The sequence below is a fragment of the Polypterus senegalus genome, chromosome 6 (assembly GCF_016835505.1).
Source record: "Polypterus senegalus isolate Bchr_013 chromosome 6, ASM1683550v1, whole genome shotgun sequence".
Classification (NCBI taxonomy): Eukaryota; Metazoa; Chordata; class Cladistia; order Polypteriformes; family Polypteridae; genus Polypterus; species Polypterus senegalus.
In genome coordinates, this window is record NC_053159.1 from 107,721,129 (window position 1) to 107,743,777 (window position 22,649).

The 22,649-nt window shown below is 41.4% G+C and overlaps 1 protein-coding gene across 5 annotated transcripts in view; it reads right to left on the bottom strand.

Moving 5' to 3' along the window:
- The window catches only part of acaca (acetyl-CoA carboxylase alpha), a 187,890-nt gene that overhangs the window by 4,180 nt on the left and 161,061 nt on the right, over positions 1-22,649 (bottom strand). For all 5 annotated transcript variants that reach the window (XM_039756717.1, XM_039756721.1, XM_039756718.1 and 2 more), the window contains 3 exons: positions 15,250-15,404; positions 13,455-13,625; positions 9,551-9,687 (listed from right to left, as the gene is read on the bottom strand). In XM_039756717.1, the coding sequence (XP_039612651.1) occupies positions 9,551-9,687; positions 13,455-13,625; positions 15,250-15,404 (463 nt within the window). The remainder of the gene's footprint in view (positions 1-9,550; positions 9,688-13,454; positions 13,626-15,249; positions 15,405-22,649) is intronic.

A 22,649-nucleotide genomic window follows, 5' to 3' on the forward strand; every position in this document is an offset into this window, starting at 1 on the left:
TGGACAAAAGGCGATGAGCGTACTGGTAAGTATAAATACATTTTACTCATTTATCTGTGGGGTTTTTCAAACAGGAAAGTTTAAAATAAAACATTTTTATACAAAGTAGCAGACTGCCTTAGTAAGCCAAGAGGCTGTAGAATCCCAGAGAATGTCGCACCTACTATGAGACTATTAGAAAGTTCATAATTATTAGGTGTGACTAGGATGGTGATGGAGGACTATTGCTGTTTGCCTTGCTTGTACTTTGTGCTTTTTGTGTTTCCTACAGTGCTCGGATTTCCAGGTCACAAGTATGTTCAATCAGCATTAAGATACCCCACTCTAGGGAATCACAAAAAAGTAACAGCCTTATCTACCTGTGAGTAAAAAGCTTAACACCAACTGAGGGAATGAACAGCAGCAGATGCAAAGCGCTCAGCAGATCTGTGCCCAGGCAGAGCCTGCTTTGTGCCCAATGGTTGCTGAGATCGGCTAAAACTTCCCACAGGCCTGTTCAGGATAAGCAGGTTTGGAAATGGATGGATGGATGGATGACTGATGTGTTGGTATTAGTACAATAAACCACTCTCATTCCATTATCAAAAGAATTAACCACTTCTCCCACTACAAATGTACACGTAAATATTATACTGTATAGGTTCTATTCATATTTTACCTATTACTGTGGATGTAGTGTGCTTGGGTGTAGTTTCTCAACATCTTCTTGGCTTGGACTATAAACTCAGGTGTACACTTTAATAAGTTGACATCAAATTACATTGTCCCTTCTTGCAGAAGCTAAGAACCATACGGCTTTAAGAAGACCTTGAAGGGAAATTCATGAAAGTCAACATCTGCGTTCTGTAGAAGTCAAGTCAGCATGTGCATCCTGAAGAAGTTACTCACTATAAGGAAGGCCATTAAACATGCATCAGATTTTACATTTTGAAACCCAGCAAAGTGATTCCCTCTTAAAGGTAAAATGCTTTGAAACAATTTCTTGCACTATGCTGCTATGTTGCACTAAAACAGGCCTCAAATGGCCGCTGCTTGTGTGCAATCCCTTGATCTGACAGGAGATACATTAATTAAAGACTGGGAGCTGAAGAAAGGCAGACATATTTGTCCTGACCATAGAATCCCCATAATAAATCTGTTTTAAACATTTTTATCCAACCATCCCAACCCCTGAAATTCTTAAACTTTAGGTGTCAGTAAGCTTAGATCGGGTAGCCATTACATAAAATAAGAACTGTACACAATACATTCACATCAGACATCAAAAATGTACAATTTCTCTTTACATTACAAAGGTAATTTTTAACATTTGTAAGTTATGATTTATGTCCAGGCTCTGGACTGCCACTCCAATCAGGCTTGGTTCCTGATCCTGCCTTGAACCCGACACTGTCTGGATTGTCTTCAGCCCTCCTCGCTGTCATCTGGATGAAGTGGATTTTAAAATGGTTGGGTTTTTATAATTTATCTTATATCCTGTATCAAGAAGACAGGCGTCTTGATTTGAGTTACATTTTAAATTTGGTTAGTATACTACATTACATTACTTGTCATTTTCTGAATTGACTCACCTTAGGGTTCTTGATTTAAGTTGCAGATTATAATTCAGCTGACATTCAACACCAAGAGCAAACACTTTACAATTCAAGTTAGGGTTTCTAATTTGTTTGAAATTCTATATCTTATATTCTACATATTCATTGTCTGATTTGGTTTGTCAGACTACATTCAGGATAGTTTCCTCTTTAAGAGGCGCATTATGTTTTCTTTCAGTCCATAAGTTCATTGTATTGTGTGTATTAATAATGGCATCGTAGAATTATTGCTCAAATTTATTACTCAGATTAAATCAGTTTAAAGTAGGATGTTCAGCCCATGAGAAAGGGCCCTGCTTAACCCTTGTAAGTTTTAGGTTGCTACTGTATTGACTGACCAGAGCTCATCCTAGAAGGATGTTGCTATGAAAGACTATGGTGGTCCAGGCCTGTAAGGTGCAGAACCAACTTAAAAAGTATTTTGACAGATCTCTTGACGCAGCAGTAAAACATTTTGGATTCCAGTGGTTGCCTAAGACTGGCAGAATTGTTTTTGAGAAGTACTGGGATCCTATTGAATATTAAAACAAAATGTCTCTAATTGATTGTCTTTGTCCTGCTTGTATTTTTCTATGCTAGAAGCTTGAACATTGGTTGCTGGAGTGCCTGTCTCCTACCTCAGTCTTGCTGGTGGACAGCACTGCTTCCTCAATATCTACATGTTGTAAATATGTAGTTGGGGTGAAGGCCCTCTTGGGATTGCGGTTCTTGTTCTCCTTTATTCTGGACACATTTGTCATTGGCTGTTCCGCCTCACAGCCATGCTGTCACTGATCTCCTTGAGAGTCTCATTCCTACATTTATTGAATTAACTTAATTTCACACTCTATCCTCATTTCTTTCTTTTGTGATTCTGTGGGTCCTGTGAGTTTTCCTCTTGTTCTCTGCAGTCTCTCTGGGCCTGTAGTCTCCTTAACTCATCTTATTTACAGTCCCAGTGCCCGTTTTACCGAGGACAGCCTCCACTGTCCAGTACACGCACTACACTATTTTAGCTTTCAACTTGTGCACAAACTGATGTTGTCTAGACTGGAAATCAAAGAATTTTTCCTTTTGTGCGATGATATTCAGTAGCTAAATTTAGAAAACACATGCAATTGAGCTCAAAAATATTGATGATTTTCTCTTTTTGCAAACTCAGAATTTCATACGCGTTTAAAATGGACCTGTGCTTGTATTTGTAACAAGATGTGCCAAGGAGTTGGTTTTATATGAAATGTGATCCTGTACAGTAACGCTCCAAAAAGTACAAGTACTAGTAAAGAAAAATCGTAATTTTTTAAAAAGCCTGTTTATATACTGTATAACTCACCAAAGATGGCATCAGTTAAACATTTCCCACACCATAATGTGAAAAGGGTACTTGGAAGAATGAGTCCAAATGTAGAGAATGTGGATTTGTGCTACAATACTGGAGTGAAATTACCTCAAAATAAACTGCCATCCTGTCTGAGGTGCGAGCTGCTCCTGTCAGCCTGACAATAGGAAAGCTTGTCCGATCTTAAAAAGTACAGCTGATCCTAGCTGATTACCTAATGTAAAGAGCTGTATTTTAAGTGTGTAATTAATGTTGATGTTAATTGATTTGAAATGTAAGTCTCATGAAGATAAAGCCTGGGGTGACAACAGTGACACACTTGTAAACGCTGCTGCCTCACAGTTCTAGAGACCTGCTTTTGAATGCTGGATTGGAAACAGGGAGTTTTGAAAAATTGATGAATGAAACTTTACAGTGCCTGCGTCATCAGTGGCAAGCCAAAGAGCACCATCTTACAACTGATGCAAAACGCTTTGGATTATTTATGGTGGCCTTCCCTTACAAATTTAAGTGTTTGGTCACAATTCATGTAGTAACAAAAGAAACAAATAATAATGCATCTAGAACTCCTTTCAAGAAGTTTGAACTACAAATGAGACAATTATGTTGTCACACGTGCATGCCTGGGGCCACCTTCAAGGATCTGAGAAGGTAAAAAAATACCACCTTGTGACAAAGGGGGCGCTAGTGTACGCTCTTTTTTTCTCTCTCCTTTACCACTCTGACAGGTCATTTCAAGGAGAGGCCTAGTCCCGCCCACACACTGCATTAACAAGACTCCGCCCCCTTCCGCTCAGGACACCATAAAAGCGGACGTTCATTTTGGACCTGAATGCTAACCTTGAAAGAACTCCTGCCGAAATGCTGTGACTTTGGGCTATTGAAAGATTAAATGCGGTTCTTCTGTTGGCACCCTAACATTTCGTCTGATCTGTTTCACGTGGTCACAATGCTTTTTGCAGTCAGTCTTTACAAAAATGCATAAATCCATTCTTAGAACCTACTCATTCCACTCTACATAATTGGTTAATAATATTGTCATTAAAAAAATTGTTTTACTATACTTTTTGCTTTGCACTGTCAAGAAATGTTGATAGAATCACACATTTATTAAAATGTGTGATTCTAAGTTTAATTTCAGGTAACTGTAGCTAAGTTCAATACTTCATAAAAATCCTTCCATCCAGCATTAAAAGTAAGCCTATGAACACAAAAGTTAAAAAGGAAAGCATACAGTAAATAGCAAAAGGCAGAACATTGTCAATACTGCATGTGCCATTCCAAGATGGTTCTTTGAACATTTCAGCATTATTAGAATAGTCAGGGTAAAGTGTTAAGAACAGGGAAGAGGAAATAAAAGCTATGGACAGAGAAACAGCAAATGCTGTTCGTTCGTATCTTTCCCAGTCAGCTGCATGATGGTCACACTCAGAAATATTCAGATCACCTTAATCTGGAGTACTAATGCTATGAAAACAGAAAATGAACACACAACGTAACATTTACAGACTTAGTTAATTGTTTTGGAAAATGGGGTATTTAAAGTTGTTTTTTTACCTAATGAATGAAAGATTTTACTTTTTTGCTTATTAATATTTTGTAACAATATGTTATTTCTGGAAATCCATCCATCCATTTTCCAACCCGCTGAATCCTAACTACAGGGTCACGGGGGTCTGCTGGAGCCAATCCCAGCTAACACAGGGTGCAAGGCAGGAAACAAACCCCGTGCAGGGTTGCCAGCCCACTGCAGGGCGCACACACACACACACACACACACCCCAAGCACACACTAGGGACAATTTAGAATCGCCAAAGCACCTAACCTGCATGTCTTAGGACTGTGGGAGGAAACCGGAACACCCGGAGGCACGAGGAGAACATGCAAACTCCATGCAGGGAGGACCCGGGACGCAAACCCAGGTCTCCTAACTGCGAGGCAGCAGCGCTATCCACTGCGCCACCATGCCACCCTATTTCTGGAAATAATAGTGATAAATGAATATATTAACATATATTAGTCCAGCTTATAAAATACATGTTAAACATAGTATTTATCAGTTAAAGATGGAGTCCAGATAAGCTTATGGCAGCAAAGACAACCTTCATTGACACCAGATTCCAACTCAAGTGACATCAAAATTGCCTTGTACTATTTTTAGTTGTTGGTTATGGTGGAGCAGTGGCTGATTGTAGTTCGTATCTCTTAAACAGCTTTTTGTATTTGAAATTTATATAAAAAGCACAAGTTCATTCACTGTATGTCCGCATTGGAGCTCATTTCCTTTCCTTTTCTTTTGTAGGTAATGTAACTGACAATTTGCTTTTTTGATTATGAAGATCATTTAACTTCCCTGGTCCGGTTTCAAGCAGCAAGAGAACAGAGTTTGTGTTGAAAACATTCAGGCAAGCTGCTAATGTGACAGCTAGTCTTCACTTGTGCATGCAAACATTTTGAGGTTTCAGTAATTTTGTGTTGAGAATTTGTTACACCATCAGGTGCAATTACTGGGCATGTATAAGATAAAAATATACACATTAACATATCCTAAAGAAGAATTTGAAGAAGTTAATTAATCAGCAATTAAGGTCTCCCAGAATGTTTTCCCGTTTTAGGACAAGACGACTTTGAAAATTCACCAATGCTTTTTAAAAATATGCATTTTAGTTTTGAAAAATGTGCACAGCATGTTCAATCTGAGTTATGGCAAGGAAAATTGAACCTTCTTGTAAGATAAATGTGTCAATTTTAACCAAATCAGCACACAGTCCACAACTTCAGTACAGTAGATGCTCTTCTAACTTGATGTAAATGCAGTTAAACTCTATGAAACCGCTGCCTGATCATTGTAGTTAAAAAATATATAAACCTTCAAAGTCTATTTTTAGGAAGACCCACAAAGTATTTTGTGACCAAAAGTCATAGAATTGTATACAGTATAAGAGAAGATTATTATGGCCATGGAAATTTCGGTCCTCACTGAAGATGTGTCATTAGATAGTCTGCATATGTTTTCAGAGGAGAGATCAGTCTCATTAATATGATAAGAAATCATTTACCTTGACTTTTTTCTTGTGGAAACCCACAGGAGGCCAATAATCAAACTGCAGGTTGCAGGGATTCTGGGTGGTACTGTGAACGAGCGTTTGCTAGCCCATTTTTGTCTTCAATAAATGTTTAATCCACTGGTAGATTTTCCTTCAATTTATAGCTCTTACACTATATCGAACAAACTCTCTTCTATAAATATCTGCACCACTAACATTTTCAACACCTAAGCATTTGTTCTTCCAACATGCTTGATGCTTAACAGTGGATGTTGCCAAAAATCGAAAAACAAATGTTAATGAAGCATCATTGTTCTAAGTTCACTCATTTTATTGAACTTTGGCCACCTCCCATCTCTGCTCCCATTCCAATACAAAACCAGCTTATACATTGAAACCAAGTTTTATCACAACTGCTGTCTGAGAAGTTATGTCAGTTGTGTAAAATTACAGTGGTGCTTGAAAGATTGTGAACCCTTTATAATTTTCTATATTTCTACATAAATATGACCTAAAACATCATTAGATTTTCACTCAAGTCCTAAAAGTAGATAAAGAGAAACCAGTTAAACAAAGGAGACAAAAATATTTACTTGGTTATTTAATAATTGAGGAAGATGATCGAATATTCCATATTTGTGAGTGGCAAAAGTATGTGAACCTCTAGGATTAGCAGTTAGTGTGAAGGTGAAATTCGAGTCGGGTGTTTTCAATCAATGGGATGACAATCAGGTGTGAATGGGCACCCTGTGTTATTTAAAGAACAGAGATCTATCAAAGTCTGCTCTTCACAACACATGTTTGTGGAAGTGTATCATGGCACGAACAAAGGAGATTTCTGAGGACCTCAGAAAAAGAGTTGTTGATGCTCATCAGGCTGGAAAAGGTTACAAAACCATCTCTAAAGAGTTGGACTCCACCAATCCACAGTCTGACAGATTGTGTACAAATGGAGGAAATTCAAGACCATTGTTACCCTCCCCAAGAGTGGTCAACCAACAAAGATCACTCCAAGAGCAAGGCGTGTAATACTCGGCGAGGTCACAAAGGACCCCAGGGTAACTTCTAAGCAACTAAAGGCCTCTCTCACATTGGCTAATGTTCATGTTCATGAGTCCACCATCAGGAGAACACTGAACAACAATGCTGTGCATGGCAGGGTTGCAAGGAGATCACGCGGACAAACCAGAAGGCTATTGGAAGAATGTTTTGTGAACGGATGAGACCAAAATAGAACTTTTTGATTTAAATGAAAAGCGTTATGTTTGGAGAAAGGAAAACACTGCATTCCAGCATAAGAACCTTATCCCATCTGTGAAACATGGTGGTGGTAGTATCATGGTTTGGGCCTGTTTTGCTGCATCTGGGCCAGGACGGCTTGCCGTCATTGATGGAACAATGAATTCTGAATTATATCAGAGAATTCTAAAGGAAAATGTCAGGACATCTGTCCACAAACTGAATCTCAAGAGAAGGTGGGTCATGCAGCAAGACAACGACCCTAAGCAAACAAGTCGGTCTACCAAAGAATGGTTAAAGAAGAATAAAGTTAATGTTTTGGAATGGCCAAGTCAACATCCTGACCTTAATCCAATCGAAATGTTGTGGAAGGACCTGAATGAGAACATTTAGTTAATGTGAGGAAACCCACCAACATCCCAGAGCTGAAGCTGTTCTGTACGGAGGAATGAGCTAAAATACCTCCAAGCCGGTGTGCAGGAATGATCAGAAGTTACCGGAAAAGTTTAGTTGCAGTTATTGCTGCAAAGGGGGGTCAAACCAGATACTGAAAGCAAAGGTTCACATACTTTTGTCACTCACAAATATGTAACATTCGATCATTTTCCTTAATAAATAAATGACCAAGTATAATATTTTTGTCTCATTTGTTTAACTGGTTTCTCTTTATCTACTTTTAGGACTTGAGTGAAAATCTGATGATGTTTTAGGTCATATTTATGCAGAAATATAGAAAATTCTAAAGGGTTCACAAACTTTCAAGCACCACTGTAAGTCACAGTCTCCATTATTTACAGCTTTAAGTGCCTAAAGTATTAAATGTCATTGTGCACCCCACTCCACACCTGCCAGGCCTGTCCTGAAAAGCAATTGTAAAAAGTGCTACTAGGGTCTCGCCTCACCCGAGTGTGAAAGAGTGTCTGATGATAAACTTAAAGTTTATTTTAAGACTACTGACATTTAAAAAATTGAGATGAAATCATTACATTTTATATCCTATCAGTCATTTGCTAACCCTTGTTGTCCAGAAAAGGTTCAGGGGAGTCTGCTGGCGCCTTTCCCAGCTAGCATAGGATGCAAGGCAGGGAACAAATCCTGCACAGAGTGCCAGTCCACTGCCGGATTTGATCTACTGTTAATAACTCAATTAGTTCTGAAGATTTGTAGGGCTTTTATCACTTGAACTGAAGCATCAGATATGCTGCATGGACTGGACATGGGTTCTGGTGTTATATAATGAGTATGTGCCGTAAAGAGTGGAGTTCCTCTTTAAATGTATGCCCAAAAGTTCTCTGAATAATCAAATTTTTTTTGTCACTCGAATATTTAAAACAGCACAATCAAAAACTGAGGGGCTTTGTAAAATATTGCAAACAGTTGATACATTAACAGCACTGGGCACAAAGTAGTAACCAACCTGTGCAAGAAATGTGAGTCCATCACAGGGCCCATTCATTCATACGGTCCGAGTGCCAATGTACATCCCTCAACATCAAAGGGCCACGCAGAGAAGAATCAAAAAGTCCAGCCTGGGTAAACTTTGAACAATTATGCTTAAATGACATTTGGTTTTAGATTTTTACCAATTTCTACAGGAAAACATCCTGCAGGTTGAAAGAACAATCATTTAGCTGTTTGGAAGTGTTAATGGCGTAGATATTAAAACACACTTCTTTGAAGACCTGGAAGAAAAACAGATGTATGCAGCGGAAAAGCCACCTTGACATAAGGAGACTGCGCAGAATTAACAGACATGAGCTGGGCACGGCATTCAGAACCAATAACCACTGTGCAGCCATGTTGCCTCTGGCTAAATGAATATATTTGAAATCAATGCACTTTGCAAGCATTTTCTTTAAAATGCTTAACTTAGAGAACTTCTTTCTCTATTTTTAAATGTGTTGGGTTGTGTGCTGACAAAGCCATTAATTTCTTCTCTGGTCTGGACGTCCCTCTGTATTTGTGTAACTCTTCCTTCCCCTTATCATGGTCAATTGCTAACTGTAAATTGTCTCCTGAATGGAGTGTGTGTGAGGCTATGGCTTGCATGTGTCCTGCCATGTCTCAGTTGATTCTAGGAAAATACTTTGGCTCTCTCAAATATGCGAACATGAAAATGGATGGAATCAAGTTGCTTTTATGACTCAATATATATGAGCGGGACTCTGGTGGCCTTATAGTGACTCAGTCCCACTTTGGTCTCAAGGTACTGGGGAGTAATTTTCAATAAGTTAAACGTTCAGGACCAACGAGCAGACTGAAAGTAATGGCTAAATATAAATGAGTACGCCAAAGCCAAATGGATACAATTATAGGCCCCCCCTAACAGTGTGATGCCTGCTAAACTGACCTGCGGATCTGCTTGAGGAGGTAGTCACGGCGGATGTACTTGATGTTCTCGTCGATTACTGAGCGTGCTCCTTCATCCTCTGCCAGCTGCCTCTCCAACCACTGCACAACTTCCTTGTTGTTATCCCATAGGTAGGCCTGTGGAAGAAGATAGTGGTGAACAGATCAACAAGACTGGTTTATCTTCTGAGCCATGGTACTAAGTGTCATCTTCATTAAGTCCTGTACCTAAAATGTTTTTTGAAAAAGCATTTAACGTTTTGCCCTCGTCAGCATTGTTTGACTTGGCAATCCTGCACCCCCTCAAACCAGAAGCCTCCTCTAAAAGAAGAATGGCCACCTAATTACAAATGGCAAGCCTCACTGTTCATGGTCAAGAAGGAATAAGCAGCCACTATGAGGTATGAACTATTCAAACAAGTCAGACACACGCCAAAAAACTGATTTGAAAACTGAAAAGGTACTGCGCATCACGTCCAAAGATGAAGGACTCTGAATGGTATTCTTTACCATGTCAAATGATGGCTTCTTGTTACTGAAAAAGTGCACAGCTAACAGAAACAACCCATAACTTCAACATGATGTGAAGCGGCATTCGGCTTTACTGACTTGAGGATCTGAACACCCAATTGTCTTAAGTTGGAAGGAACAAAAAGGTAAAGTTACACACAGTTATGATGGCTCTGGACAAACTGGCCAATGTGCCAACTGTATGTAATCTCTGAATTGTCTGCTGCTGTTGCTGGTGCAGTACACACAAAATGTGACATTCGCCTGCCAACATGCTGGAGGACTACCCATATATTGACCTTCAGCGGACAGTGTGAAATCACTTTGGGCTTCTTGGTCCTCAGCCTACTAAACGGGCAAAGTGAAGACTTTGAATAAAGACTAAGAATGTCTCCTTTAGTGCCATTGGTATTATGATGGCCTGTCCCTAGCATACAAATTCCATTGAGACTTTGTACACTGACTTCTGGACTTCATTAATTACTTGGCACTTTTCTGTTCCCTTATCAATTTGTTGTTTTTCTTAATTCATTACCAAACCTGCTTAATGCACTTTTTAGGTCACAGGGGAGACCATTTGCATGAATTTAGCTGGCTATTTGTGGGAAGAAACAGAGAAGAAGATGACACACACGTTCTGCCGGCTGTTATCTAATTTTAGACTACATCGCTCTAGTACTGTCATGAGCATCCATCCTTCTGTACCCACTCATCTGTTCAGGTCTGCCAGAAGTCAGTCCTTAAACTTCTGTACTTGCTGTACCTTGGTGTGGTGTTCATTAGATGCTATAGAGAGACCACCATGGTGAAGCTCCTCTGATTCACACTGGTGATGGCTAACAACCTTGTAGAGGGACCAGTGTTTCTTACACTTCAGATTTCTACATTTTGTAGAGCACTAATCTTCACTGGCTCTTCTCCTTCCTGCAATGGAACATCTTTCATTTTAGTGGAGTCCCCCATCTTGCCCTGGGGTTGCAACTTTCAATTATGAACATCATAAATGAGAGGCAGCTTAATAAAAGACATCAATGGAAAATCAAGAAGAAAAGGGAACGATGATATTTAGACATTCCATACTTTTAAGAGGCTAGGTCATTTCCTACACATAACACTATCAAAGTAACTTAAAAGTCATTTTCACTAAATGGTTTTACAGATTTAAAACAAGGAAATACCAGCATGCCAGGGAAGGATATGTCACAGGGTTGTGGGATAATCCATGCATTTTGCTTTTTGATACGGGTGACCTGTTGGTTCTGGCTTTACACCCAATGTTGCCAGGATAGCCTCTGAACCCTCCAAACCATATGGGCCTAGGAAGTTGACAGATGTGTCCTTGTAAATCTAACCTGAAAGGAGTCTGTGCCAGATGAAAATGCAGTATGTGTGCAGGGGGATTGTCCGTTTGCTTACTGGCTTGGATGGCACAGATAATGCCCCCTTTCCTGTCTAATAGGGTAAAACTTTGACAGCCTGGCATCAAACGCTCTACCTTCTCGACAAATGTACCAGGGTGTGGGCATCTTGTGATACAAGATATTTTCAGCCATCCTTTTAATACAAAATGTGCCAAGCTAAATTACACAGAGTGTGTCAAAATATGAAATGTGATTTAGAAAGGAAGGAATGCTGAAACTGGGGAGAGATTTGAGATTCACACAAGCAGGCTTCGTTTAGATAGCAATGTGATTATCAGAATTGGGCAGCAGAGAAATATGTTCAGAAGAAAAGGTGTTAAGCTATTTAAAATGATTTGCAATGCCTCCTTAATATCTATTAATGGCTTAATTGATATTTTTAGGTGCTTTATTCCCATTCAGTTGCACACAAACCTTAAATCAGGGATTCAATTAAGCAACACTGAACGCTGGCAGTCATGTGAATTAAATAAAGCGGGTTTGCATTTCAGTTTGAAAATAAATAAATAAGCAAGCTGTTTTGTTTCGTGCCAGTCTTAGGAGTCTACAGAAGAGCCTGCCTGTAGGCCACCGATGTGTCACCTCTATAGCCCTCTCTTAATCGATGGCGGTCAGTGGCTTGGCGTGTGTGTGTGTGTGTGTGTCAGTTGATTTCCAGCTACATGCTGCTCTCACTGACTACACTCTGCCCCCCTTTGTTCTGTTAGTTACGCTCCTCTGGAGACTTTTGCTCATTTCTAGCTCTGGTGTCTTTGGGGTGCCAGAAGGGGGTTTCAAGATAAGGTTGAAGACCATCATAGCATTGAAGGGCTAACGAAGCTCAGGAGTTACAACGTATTCAGAATAAAGAATCGTCTTTAAAAGCATCTGAGCAGATATGATTGAGTTTCAAGGGTTTAAAAAAAATATTTCTTCTGACAAAGCAAAGCAAATCAGCAAATGCTAAAATCAATTAAGTGGAATTTCAACTTATGGTGAGGTTAAATACATATACACACAGAAACACAGACATTTTAGAGAGCTTGGCAAATCAGTCTAATCCTTTACCATAACTGGAGCGTAAAGGAGGTGGCCGGTGGTCAGCCTTCATGACGTCTTTGTCTTATTCTTTTCATTTCATTAAGCTCATTCACGTTGTAACTGCCAGGAAGGGTTGACATGTCTGACCAAAGAGACTGTATTTTTAATACTCCTCCTTCAGTATTCCCAGTTTGCCAAGCAGTGGCATGGCTGGCTGTCGGCTGTTTAAGACAGGGTAATCGGAGGTCAAGCGGCTCCCCACCATCACTGCGCCACATAAATGTCTTTTTGACAAAACTTGATAGTGTGCAATGTGAATTTGTGAAGAAAGCAACTTCTGATCCCAAACAAAGTAAAGCTCTGGCTTATGAAGATTGCAAGAACGTTAATGACTTGTTCGTTTTAAGCTTGCATAAGAAAGCCAGATTCCCCATGCTTGTAGTCCATGAGAATATTTAATACCGTTATTAATCATTTTTAATCCGTTTGCTTTTAATTAAGAAACAGCATGTTGCTGTCCTATCAGCGCGTGCCAGGGTGCAGATTAATTGTAGCTTAAGATAGCTTGGCTTGATTGGTGTAATGTATTAGCTAACAAGACGCCAGCTTCTGAAGATACTTGTACACTACCTTGAGAAGTTGGCATCACTCCAGGGCAGCTTTTCCAACTCATATTTAAAAGCAGAGTCTTGGGTGAGCCTGCTATCGTTTTGCCTTGGTGGTTTATTTAAAGCCCTCCATTACTTTAATGTGGGTCTCCCCAGTGTGCGGATGAGAAAGAGACAGAAAGAGAGAGAGGGAGGGAGAAAGAGAGCAGAAAAGCTTGCAGGAGAGTGACCTGCTCTTTCTTGCCTCATAACGGTCATTTAAGTCTGCAAAGCACCAATTTAGACTGTTCTGGGAAGGCAAAAGGAAAACAATGGTGCCTGCAAGTAAAACACGCTATTGTCCCACCTTTACAGCACCTTCCGCCTCCACAAACCAGCGGCGCAGCATAGCTTGAATCTGCCCATCGGTCAGCTCCGTGTTGGCCGTGTGGATCTTTCCTTTCACAGTGTCTTCCAGCAGAAGTCTGCGCAATCGCCAATAGAAGAAAGAACGGGAGCTTCTCCATTCCAGGATGTCCTGTGATGGGTTGAAAAATCAGAGAGGTGACGTGACTGCTTCAGCATCTTTTGGAAGCAACCCTACCCTGCCGGCCCCCAGAACCCCTCATCACTTTGCCAGGACGCAGCATGACTACATACAAAAACTTAAAGTGTCCTTGTAAAATGTTGGGAGCAAAAATGACTAATGTGCTCTGTTTAATTCATTTTCTTGCGTATTTAGGGGAACAAAAGCAGCCCTGAGTGCTGACCAGACATGCATTTCATGGGCAGCGTTACCAACATTGCAATTACAAATTATTAAGGCTTACATTAGGGGGATAGGTTTTTCCTTTCCTGTTTAAATTGACACAGACTCACCCTAAAGTTTTGCCCACTTCGTGAACTGCCTTGGCCTTTGCTGGAATTTACCCAAGTAGGACTGGGCCCAAGGCGGGATCTAACATCAGTCCAGCACTGGGTGTGCACACACTTACTCATGCCAGGCCAAATTAAAGTTACCAACTGACTGAGTAAAGATATCTTTGACATACGGAGGGAAACTGCAGGAAGCTTACAAAAGCACAGGATGGATGTGATAAGGAATTGAGGAGGCAACTCCATCCACTGTGCCACGCACCAAGAGGAACATAACGTAACATTCTTAAACCAACTTGATCAGCTACCTAAAAAGAAAAACTATAAAGCAAATAGATAAAAAGAGCCGACTACATGAAGGCGAGGGCCTTACTGAAATTACATTAGGGGCAAAGCTTGGCCCTTGCCTTGTGGAAAAAGTAAAATGGTAGTCAGTATCCACCTTAATAAAAGGACAGGTGTTTGTGTGTCTCTGTTATACACATGCACATACATCCGGCGCCACCGCAAATGGCAGCCATTCCAGCAGCTCCGTGTATGACTTTATCTTTTTACCTTTTTTCTCCGTTATTCTCTATTTCACTGATCACTTCTACCACTTTCTTTTGTGTGGAATCGCTCCCTGGACACTTTTTACTGCTTTTACTACTTGACATGGATTTATACACGCCGAGACTCGCCTATTCAAGTTGTCAACTTCAAGCACTGAGAAGAAATGCCCGCGTCGGTGTGGTTCCCTATTTACCTGACGAGGTAAGAAGACGATATCGGGGCAGCCGAGCTGACGCGAAGATAAAAGCCAAGCGGCTTGCAAGAAAATGGCGCTATAAATCTTCGGTGCCTTCTGTGATCCTGGGAAATGTGAACTCACTACCAAATAAGATCGACGAACTAGCCGCACTGGTGAAAAATGTCAGAATCTACAGAGAATGCAGCTTGCTGTGTTTTTTTTTTTATATTTTTTGTGAATTTTCCATTGGGATTAATAAAGTATCTATCTATCTATCTATCTATATGCCATTTGGTGCCAATGTTTTTGATGCACCATCTGTAGGAATGAAAAACGCAGTGCATTTTATTACTACATGCATTACAAAGTACAATTAAAAAGAGATGGCGCACTGCAAACATTAACACTGAACAGAGAGTAACAGCCAGACCAATAGAAATCTGCTATTTAGAGTTCAACCCGTCTCACAGCTATTTAATTACAAAATGAAGCTGTCTCAGCCCTGAAGAACACAAAACATAAAAAGTTCCAGCAGGTGTCAGCTCAAGCTACTCACTGTAATGACCCCCTTGTCCTGCATGCGGCCTGGTGTGTCATGAAGGTCAGCAAACTGCACAGCTACTTGATGGTAAATTGGCAGCAAAAACTCTTCCCGTTCTTTAAGTTTGGCCTCCAGTTCCTTCCGCTCCTGTACTGTCAGCTCCGGGGTACCTGCGGGTTGAAAGGGACACTCATGTCAGAGACAGGGACACACAGGTGACACGTGGGGGACTGAACCAACAGTCGTAGACTTTAAAATGTGGGCCACATACGGTGTTTGAAACAAAGTCTGAACCTCCTGTCACTACGACAGCACAGATCATGAGGTGAAAAGCTGCCAACAGTCTTCAAATCTATCAAGTGTTTCTTTACTTTGGTAAAACTATGCTGAGTTTAAAGGGGCAGCTCGGTTATGGACTCAAATGGATTTTTTCCTTTTACTCCCTCTAAAGGTGACTCATGTTGGGCACTAAAATATATCTGCCTGTCATGAACACTTCACCACTCACCTCTAAAGTATTTCAGTGGCTTGCTTGACAATACGACTGAGTATCAGAGCAGCAGATACACAATACCAGGTGGCACCTCTCATCCATCCATGAGTCTTAGTAACAAGCAAAAACACTTTACTACACGTGTCTGAGGCGACAGCAAAGCCATCAGCACACAACCTCCACTGAAATGCAAAGATTGGCAACACTGAAATCCTCACTTATTCTTAATGCCATACTCACTTTGTCTGTCTTTGTTTGGGGTTGCTGGGTACAAGGCAGAAACAAGTCTGCACTGAAGGTTTATACTCCATTCATCCATCCATTTTCTAACCCGCTGAATCCGAACACAGGGTCACGGGGGTCTGCTGGAGCCAATCCCAGCCAACACAGGGCACAGGGCAGGAACCAACCCTGGGCAGGGTGCCAACCCACCGCAGGACACACACAAACACACCCACACACCAAGCACACACCAGGGCCAATTTAGAATCACCAGTCCACCTAACCGGCTTGTCTTTGGATTGTGGGAGGAAACAGGTTTATACTCTTCACATACAAATTCAACGCCATTTGTGAAATATGTCCACTTCCTTCTCAGAATTCTCCTTCATACATGTTCTAGTTAAATAATGCCCTCTGCCAAGGAAAAGTAATACCAGTCTCCAGGTACATGTAAGTGAAATCTAGTGCCCTCTGCCATATACAGGTCAGGTTGCGGCTCATGCACTGGTAACAGAGTGTTGCTGCACCAACCACACAATCAAACAGCACGAGATTAAATTTGGCAACCCCCCAGGCTGACACGTGGTCCAGTCCCCCCCACCAGAAATGACCATCTATCTGCTACAGCCAGACGAGGGCATCCCCTTTGCCTGGTCCAGCTGCTCTAGTCCTCAACAATGTGGAATTTTCAAGCCAGATCACCCTCAAGGAATTGTGCCACATGGCCATAGTGCTGTAACTGATGCTCTCTCACAATGCACCATACATTTTAGGGAAAGAAAGATACCATTAAACTAAGACCCGACCCCGTAAACACCGTAAAAAAATCAAAGAGCCAAGTGACCATACACATCACCACTCCCTCTCAGCAGACATGCCCCAATGTGACAGTGCGGGTAGGCTCCATGCTCCCTGTTGCATTCTGGTGCCTCTTGAACCCGCCACCATCAATACCATAAATGAGATGAGCCAGGCAGATGAGGGCACACACATACAACAAGGTTGTAGTTACAAAGGTGAAACAGTGCTTTTATTAAGACAATTAAAACAAAACAGTGTTCAAATTATAATTCGGTGCGGTCAAATCATTAAGTAAATTAACAATCCAGAAAAACTGAAAGACAAATCTCAATGAACCCCAAAATGGATACCAGCTTCAATGGACATGATAGTGAAACACAACGCCCGTCATCATAAAAACATTTTATTCTCAAGCTTGCTTAACCCAATTGAGGGCCGTGGAGGTCCAATGTTATCCTGGTTATACTGGATGAAAGCTAGGTAACACACACACACACACACACACACACACACATACATACACACACTCCCTGGCACTCTCACTCACACAGGGCCAACTTGGAATTGCCACTTAAAAAAAAAAATCAGAATACCCAGAGAAGAACAGTACAGACATCCGGAGCAGCACTTGTCACCATACACCGTCCCAAAGAGTACAACTCAGGCCACAAACTGGAAAACACACTGGAAGTCATCAACTGGTCCATCACTAGGTACATCCCAGTTACACACAAATATTATCGCCACCCTCTTACCAGTTTGAGCCTGGGCACTAGCACTAACATGTAACCTCCAAGGTGGAGTCGGCAATGTTGGCACGAAATGCCATGCTGTAAGGCGTAGATGGACACACCGGGTCCTGAAAAGAGATCAGGTTCAGTGCTTAATAATAAAACTGAACTTACGAGATCAGCCACCCAAATTTAAACACACACACACACAAAGGCTCATATGGCAAATCAGGACAAACATTTAGAAATTCAAAAATAAGTTTGGGTCTGTTGCTAAGGCAAGGACAACTGCATATACTGTAAAGCCTTTGGCCTTTGCTTACCAGTGGTTTAGCTGCCCAGTTATGCGGTGTGCCCAGCAGGCGTCCCTGGCAGCCACCCACGGGTCCAAAGGTGACAGAGGAGACTCGTGTTAAGCTTATGGCAGTTTTCTGCTCAGTTCAAAGTCACAACACTAGCGTATGAACTTGAAAGAGAAATGCCAAACACATCTTGAAAAGGATGGTGGGAGGTAGGGTGGGCACAGTAATGTGTGATTTGGGCCCATCGATCGCTTCTGACAGCTGATCAATCTCTCCTCAAGATTTGCCTTGTGTACATCTGAGGTGAAATGGACCCTAAAAGCCCGCCGGCTGGGCCTGCTCTCGCTATGCACTTCGATCACGTGACCGACGGGGCAGCAGCCGCTTCATCCGCATGATTTACCGACTCGCCGTCATTTCAGCTGAAAGGAATCTGCAAAAAGACACCTGCTAGAATAATTGACTTTTATCAGTTTTTCAAATTCTGGCCCCCTCTCCCATTCCACTGTAATTCTTTTGGCGACCCAGCAGCAATCAAGAGGCACACGTTCACACATCCCCTTTGCTGGCGCCGCTTGTTCTGAAGTCGCAGAGCGTAGCCGGGGTCAGGGTGAAGCGCGCTCTCGGGTTTTTTTTTTCTCTCTCACAAAGCGCCAATTGCCCACAAATGAGCCGCTGCACTCTCAGCAGTGAGCACATCTCTGGGACCGTCCCCCAGTTTCTCCAAGCGCCTGCCCGTCAGCGGCGAGATTGATCCCTGTCAAAACCAATCGCATCAGTGGCAGATGCGGGTCGCCACTCCAAACTGTCAGCAGATGCCTATTTTCAGCCATGAATAAAATCAATTGAGGGAAAATGAAAAACACAATTAGCTGCTGATTGATCGTTCTCTTTCTCAGATTGAATGATTTCCCCCAGGACTGACCTGCAAAGGGTTAAGTCTGCACCGCGTTCAGACACGGGCTGACAATGGAGAGAGCCACCTGAGGGCTTCACAGCGTGCCAGCGTCTCATCCCATGCTTCAAAGTTAACAGAGACCCAAGGCGAACACAAGAGACAAAAATCTGAGGGATGGGGAGAGAAGAAATGGGAAGTGAATCCAGGAAATGTCAGAGTTTATAGCGCCTTTGTAAAAAGGCTTTCCAAAAGACCCCAGACAAGCAAGCAAGGAGCCAGTTTTCAGAGCGTGTATTTATATTAAACGCAAAATAAGATCTAAATAAGACTTGAGCAATCCAGTAGTCTTCAGGTCCCAGTCTGTCATGCCTGATGAAGGGGTTAAAGTTCTGAAACGTGTCGGGCTCTATGGACCCTCTGGACAATTTCTTACTTAGCATCATGAAACTGAGAACTATTTACTGGACCTGCCTACATTTAAAAAATGTTTAGAATGTTGGAAGCCTGTGGGCTCATTTTTTTCTCAAGTAAAGATGTATTTTAAAGTGGAGGCTGGGTATTTGTGAACCTGCAGTAATTAATAATATGAACCAAAAAATAGTATTTTGATAAATGCCCTGGTTGCTCTCTAGTTTGAAGATGCCAATCTTTTCTTTCTTTATGTATTCCACAGGTAAAAAAGGAAGAGAAGCTCGCCTCCTCTTGGAGGAAGACCTCCATCAAGCTGGAACCTGGGGCAGCCAGATTCAATCTTCTACAAAAGCTCGCCATCAGCATGAAAAAGAAACCAGAATGGGCAACGCATCCCACCCTGCAGTGGACTTGAGATCTGGAATCTTTTGGACTCGCTCCTCTTCATGCGGAGGGGGGACCTGCGGCGTCGAGAAGTGGCCTTGTAAGGGTTAAAGGCTTTTGCGAGCCCCCCTGTAATGAGTAAGCATTCATTCACCGGCGCAAGATAAATGGAGCTCGCAGCACTTGTGCTGCTGTCAGCAGGAACCCCGGCCCTCCGGCTTGTTTGTGGCAAATGGAGTGCGCAAAATATCAAAGGGCAGTGATCCAGAAGAGGCCCGAGCCTGACAAATTTTAAATTAGCCAGAAAGACAGGGCTGAAGAGAGGGAGGGGAAGGAAAAGGTGAAATTATGCAATGCTTTGTGTCGTCCAAGAAGCTGCAATCTCTCTCTATTATTATCGTTGCACGGGAACGAATACAACAACAGAAAGAAAGAAAGAAAAAAAAAAAAGATTGTTGGCTTTTTTTCCACAGTCAATTATGACCGGCCCATAAGTGCACTCTTTTACCAGTTTAACTAAGGCTTTTTACGTCCATTTGACGGCATCTATTGTGACTCGTGCTTTTGTTGGTGCTCAAAATGTTTTTATTTGAGTTGTTTTTCTTGTAATCACCGCAAAACAGCCAACATTTTATCCTAATTGTCAGATAAAACTGCAGTGGTGCCATCCAGCACTTTTATCAAAAAGAGCTCCTTTAACCCTAAGTGTCTCGGTAAACTGCAAAGCCCCAACTGTCAGCTGTCGCTTTCTCTGTGCCTGCATACCCTCTCAGTGGATCTCAGTACATGGTCTAGCTAGTGGCTCTGGGCCCACCTGCACGGTCCAGTCCCCCCTTTGTTTACTGCCCTGTTTGTCAAGTGCGGCTTTCTCAGTATACTGCCCACAGATTCTCCCAAAAACACTATTCTCTGTTGGCATTGCTCATGCTGCTCATTAGCTCTCCTGGCTTTGTCTTCTCTTCCTGTAGCCTGCGGCTTATTCTTACGGGACAGGACAGACAGGACAGACAGGCAGACAGATAGGACATTATATAGTTTATATATAGATAGATTAGGCATTATATAATAGATAGATAGACAGATAGACAGACAGACAGACAGATAGATGGATTAGGCATTATATAATTTATAGATAAATAGACAGATAGATTAGGCATTATATAATAGATAGATAGATAGATAGATAGATAGATAGATAGACAGACAGATAGATTAGGCATTATATAATAGATAGATAGATAGACTGAAAGACAGACAAACAGACTGAAAGACAGACAGACAGATAGATTAGGCAATATATAATTGATTGACAGACAGACAGACAGACAAATAGATAGACAAACAGATAGATTAGGCAATATATAATTGAGTGGTGCACCATATGTCCTGCTACAGAGGTAATCAGCCGCCAATTGGCTCTGACCCCTCTCTTCACTTTAGGTTCACTGCTACATGTGATGAAAAATCAGTAAAAGAAATCCGCGTAAGCTGTCGTAAATGGGGACTTCATAAGCAATGTTATGATTTACTGCGTGAGGTAGAAGATCATAATAAATGAGAATAGTTGCATCAAATATTTGAAATATTAAAATGTGTACTTCAATTTAAATACTTAAAATCTAAATATTCAAAACTGTAATAGAAAGGTGTCATTTTTCTCCCTTTAATAGTGGTCCATAGAGGGCTAGACTCCTACAAAAAGATCAAAAATGAAAAATAACATCACATTCATAATCATTGACCACAAAATAGTCTAAAATGATATCTCACGTGCTTATGGTTGAAATTTGTCAGTTCTAACCTTCAGTGTGTGGCTCTTAGAGGGCTAAGACCACTGGAAAAGAATCAAATATGAAAAATATTATCATATTTGTGTTTAGCGACCCCGAACGAGCATAAAACAACACTCCACATGCCTGTATTACCAGTCCCCATTTTTTGGAAGTTTTGCGAGAAGGAGTAACCAACTGGGGGTGAACGCCTGGAGTTGGTTGATGAGACATGCACACCCTCAAGTCCTTCTGTTCGATTTTGCTGAAGACACCTTCTGGTTTACTCTTTATCACAAGGGGGTAATTTCCTGCACAAAATATGGTCCAAAAATGGCCTAAAAATGAGGAATTTTCAGGTGTAGCGGGCCGAAAATAGGGAGAAACCTCAAAAATCTTGATATTTTGCATAACTAGACACAACTAGATGCATCAAACAGTATATCATTGCTTGTTCATACTCATGAGTCGGGGGTTCCAGTCAAAAAAAAAAGCTGAAATGATTTCAAAAATGTTCATTCTAATGAACACAATACAATGTTAGAATATTTTGGCATTTAGTTGCTCTCCCTAGATATCCAAATTCCCACTCAAGATGACATTCTAGTAACGCCACTGCTTCACTTACCCATCTAGCAATGCGCCAAACATTAACTGCTCTTTAGCACGGCAGCCCCTATGGAGCCAACATGACATGTCCTGCGTTCTTTCATTGGCTATACACTCTGCTCGAATTCCACACTACTAACTCTTCTCTCCGGTGGCACCCCATGTAGGGACTGTCCCTCTATGTACTCAAGTGCTGTCAGGACAGTGAAGGGCTATCTACTATCCTGAACTAGAGTAATGGGTTAGCAAATGGATGGAATAGTGGTCCATCTCTCTTAATGCTCAATTGGCTTTCATCAGGAGCCCTACTGGCCATGCAGTTTTTGGCCCCATTTTCTGCAATGACTACGTGGAGGCAATAAAATGTGCCATCTTTTCTCAAACACAGCCTGAAACTGACCCTGCGTGCGTGGAACGCTATCCTGTCATGTCTTTTTTTTTTTAACTGCAAACTCCATACACAGTCAAGGGCAAGAAATTACCCAAAGCCTACCCATTATCAAACAGATAAATAATGGAAACATGTCATTAAGAAGAAATAATAATGTTTTCAGTTAAATGATTTGGTAAAAGAAGTGTACCTGTAAAGCAGTCAAATCGAAAATAAAAATGGAGATGTGAACAAAGACACCCGAAAGTGGATGGTGAAAGAAAGAAAGAAAGAAAGGATGAAAGAAAGAAAGAAAGAAATTTGTAGTTAAGTCTGACCCAGATCAAGTCACTTAGCCTGCCACGGTCCCTAAAGAAGGAAAATGCTATTACAATTTATAACTAGCTGAAATACCCAGCATTGCC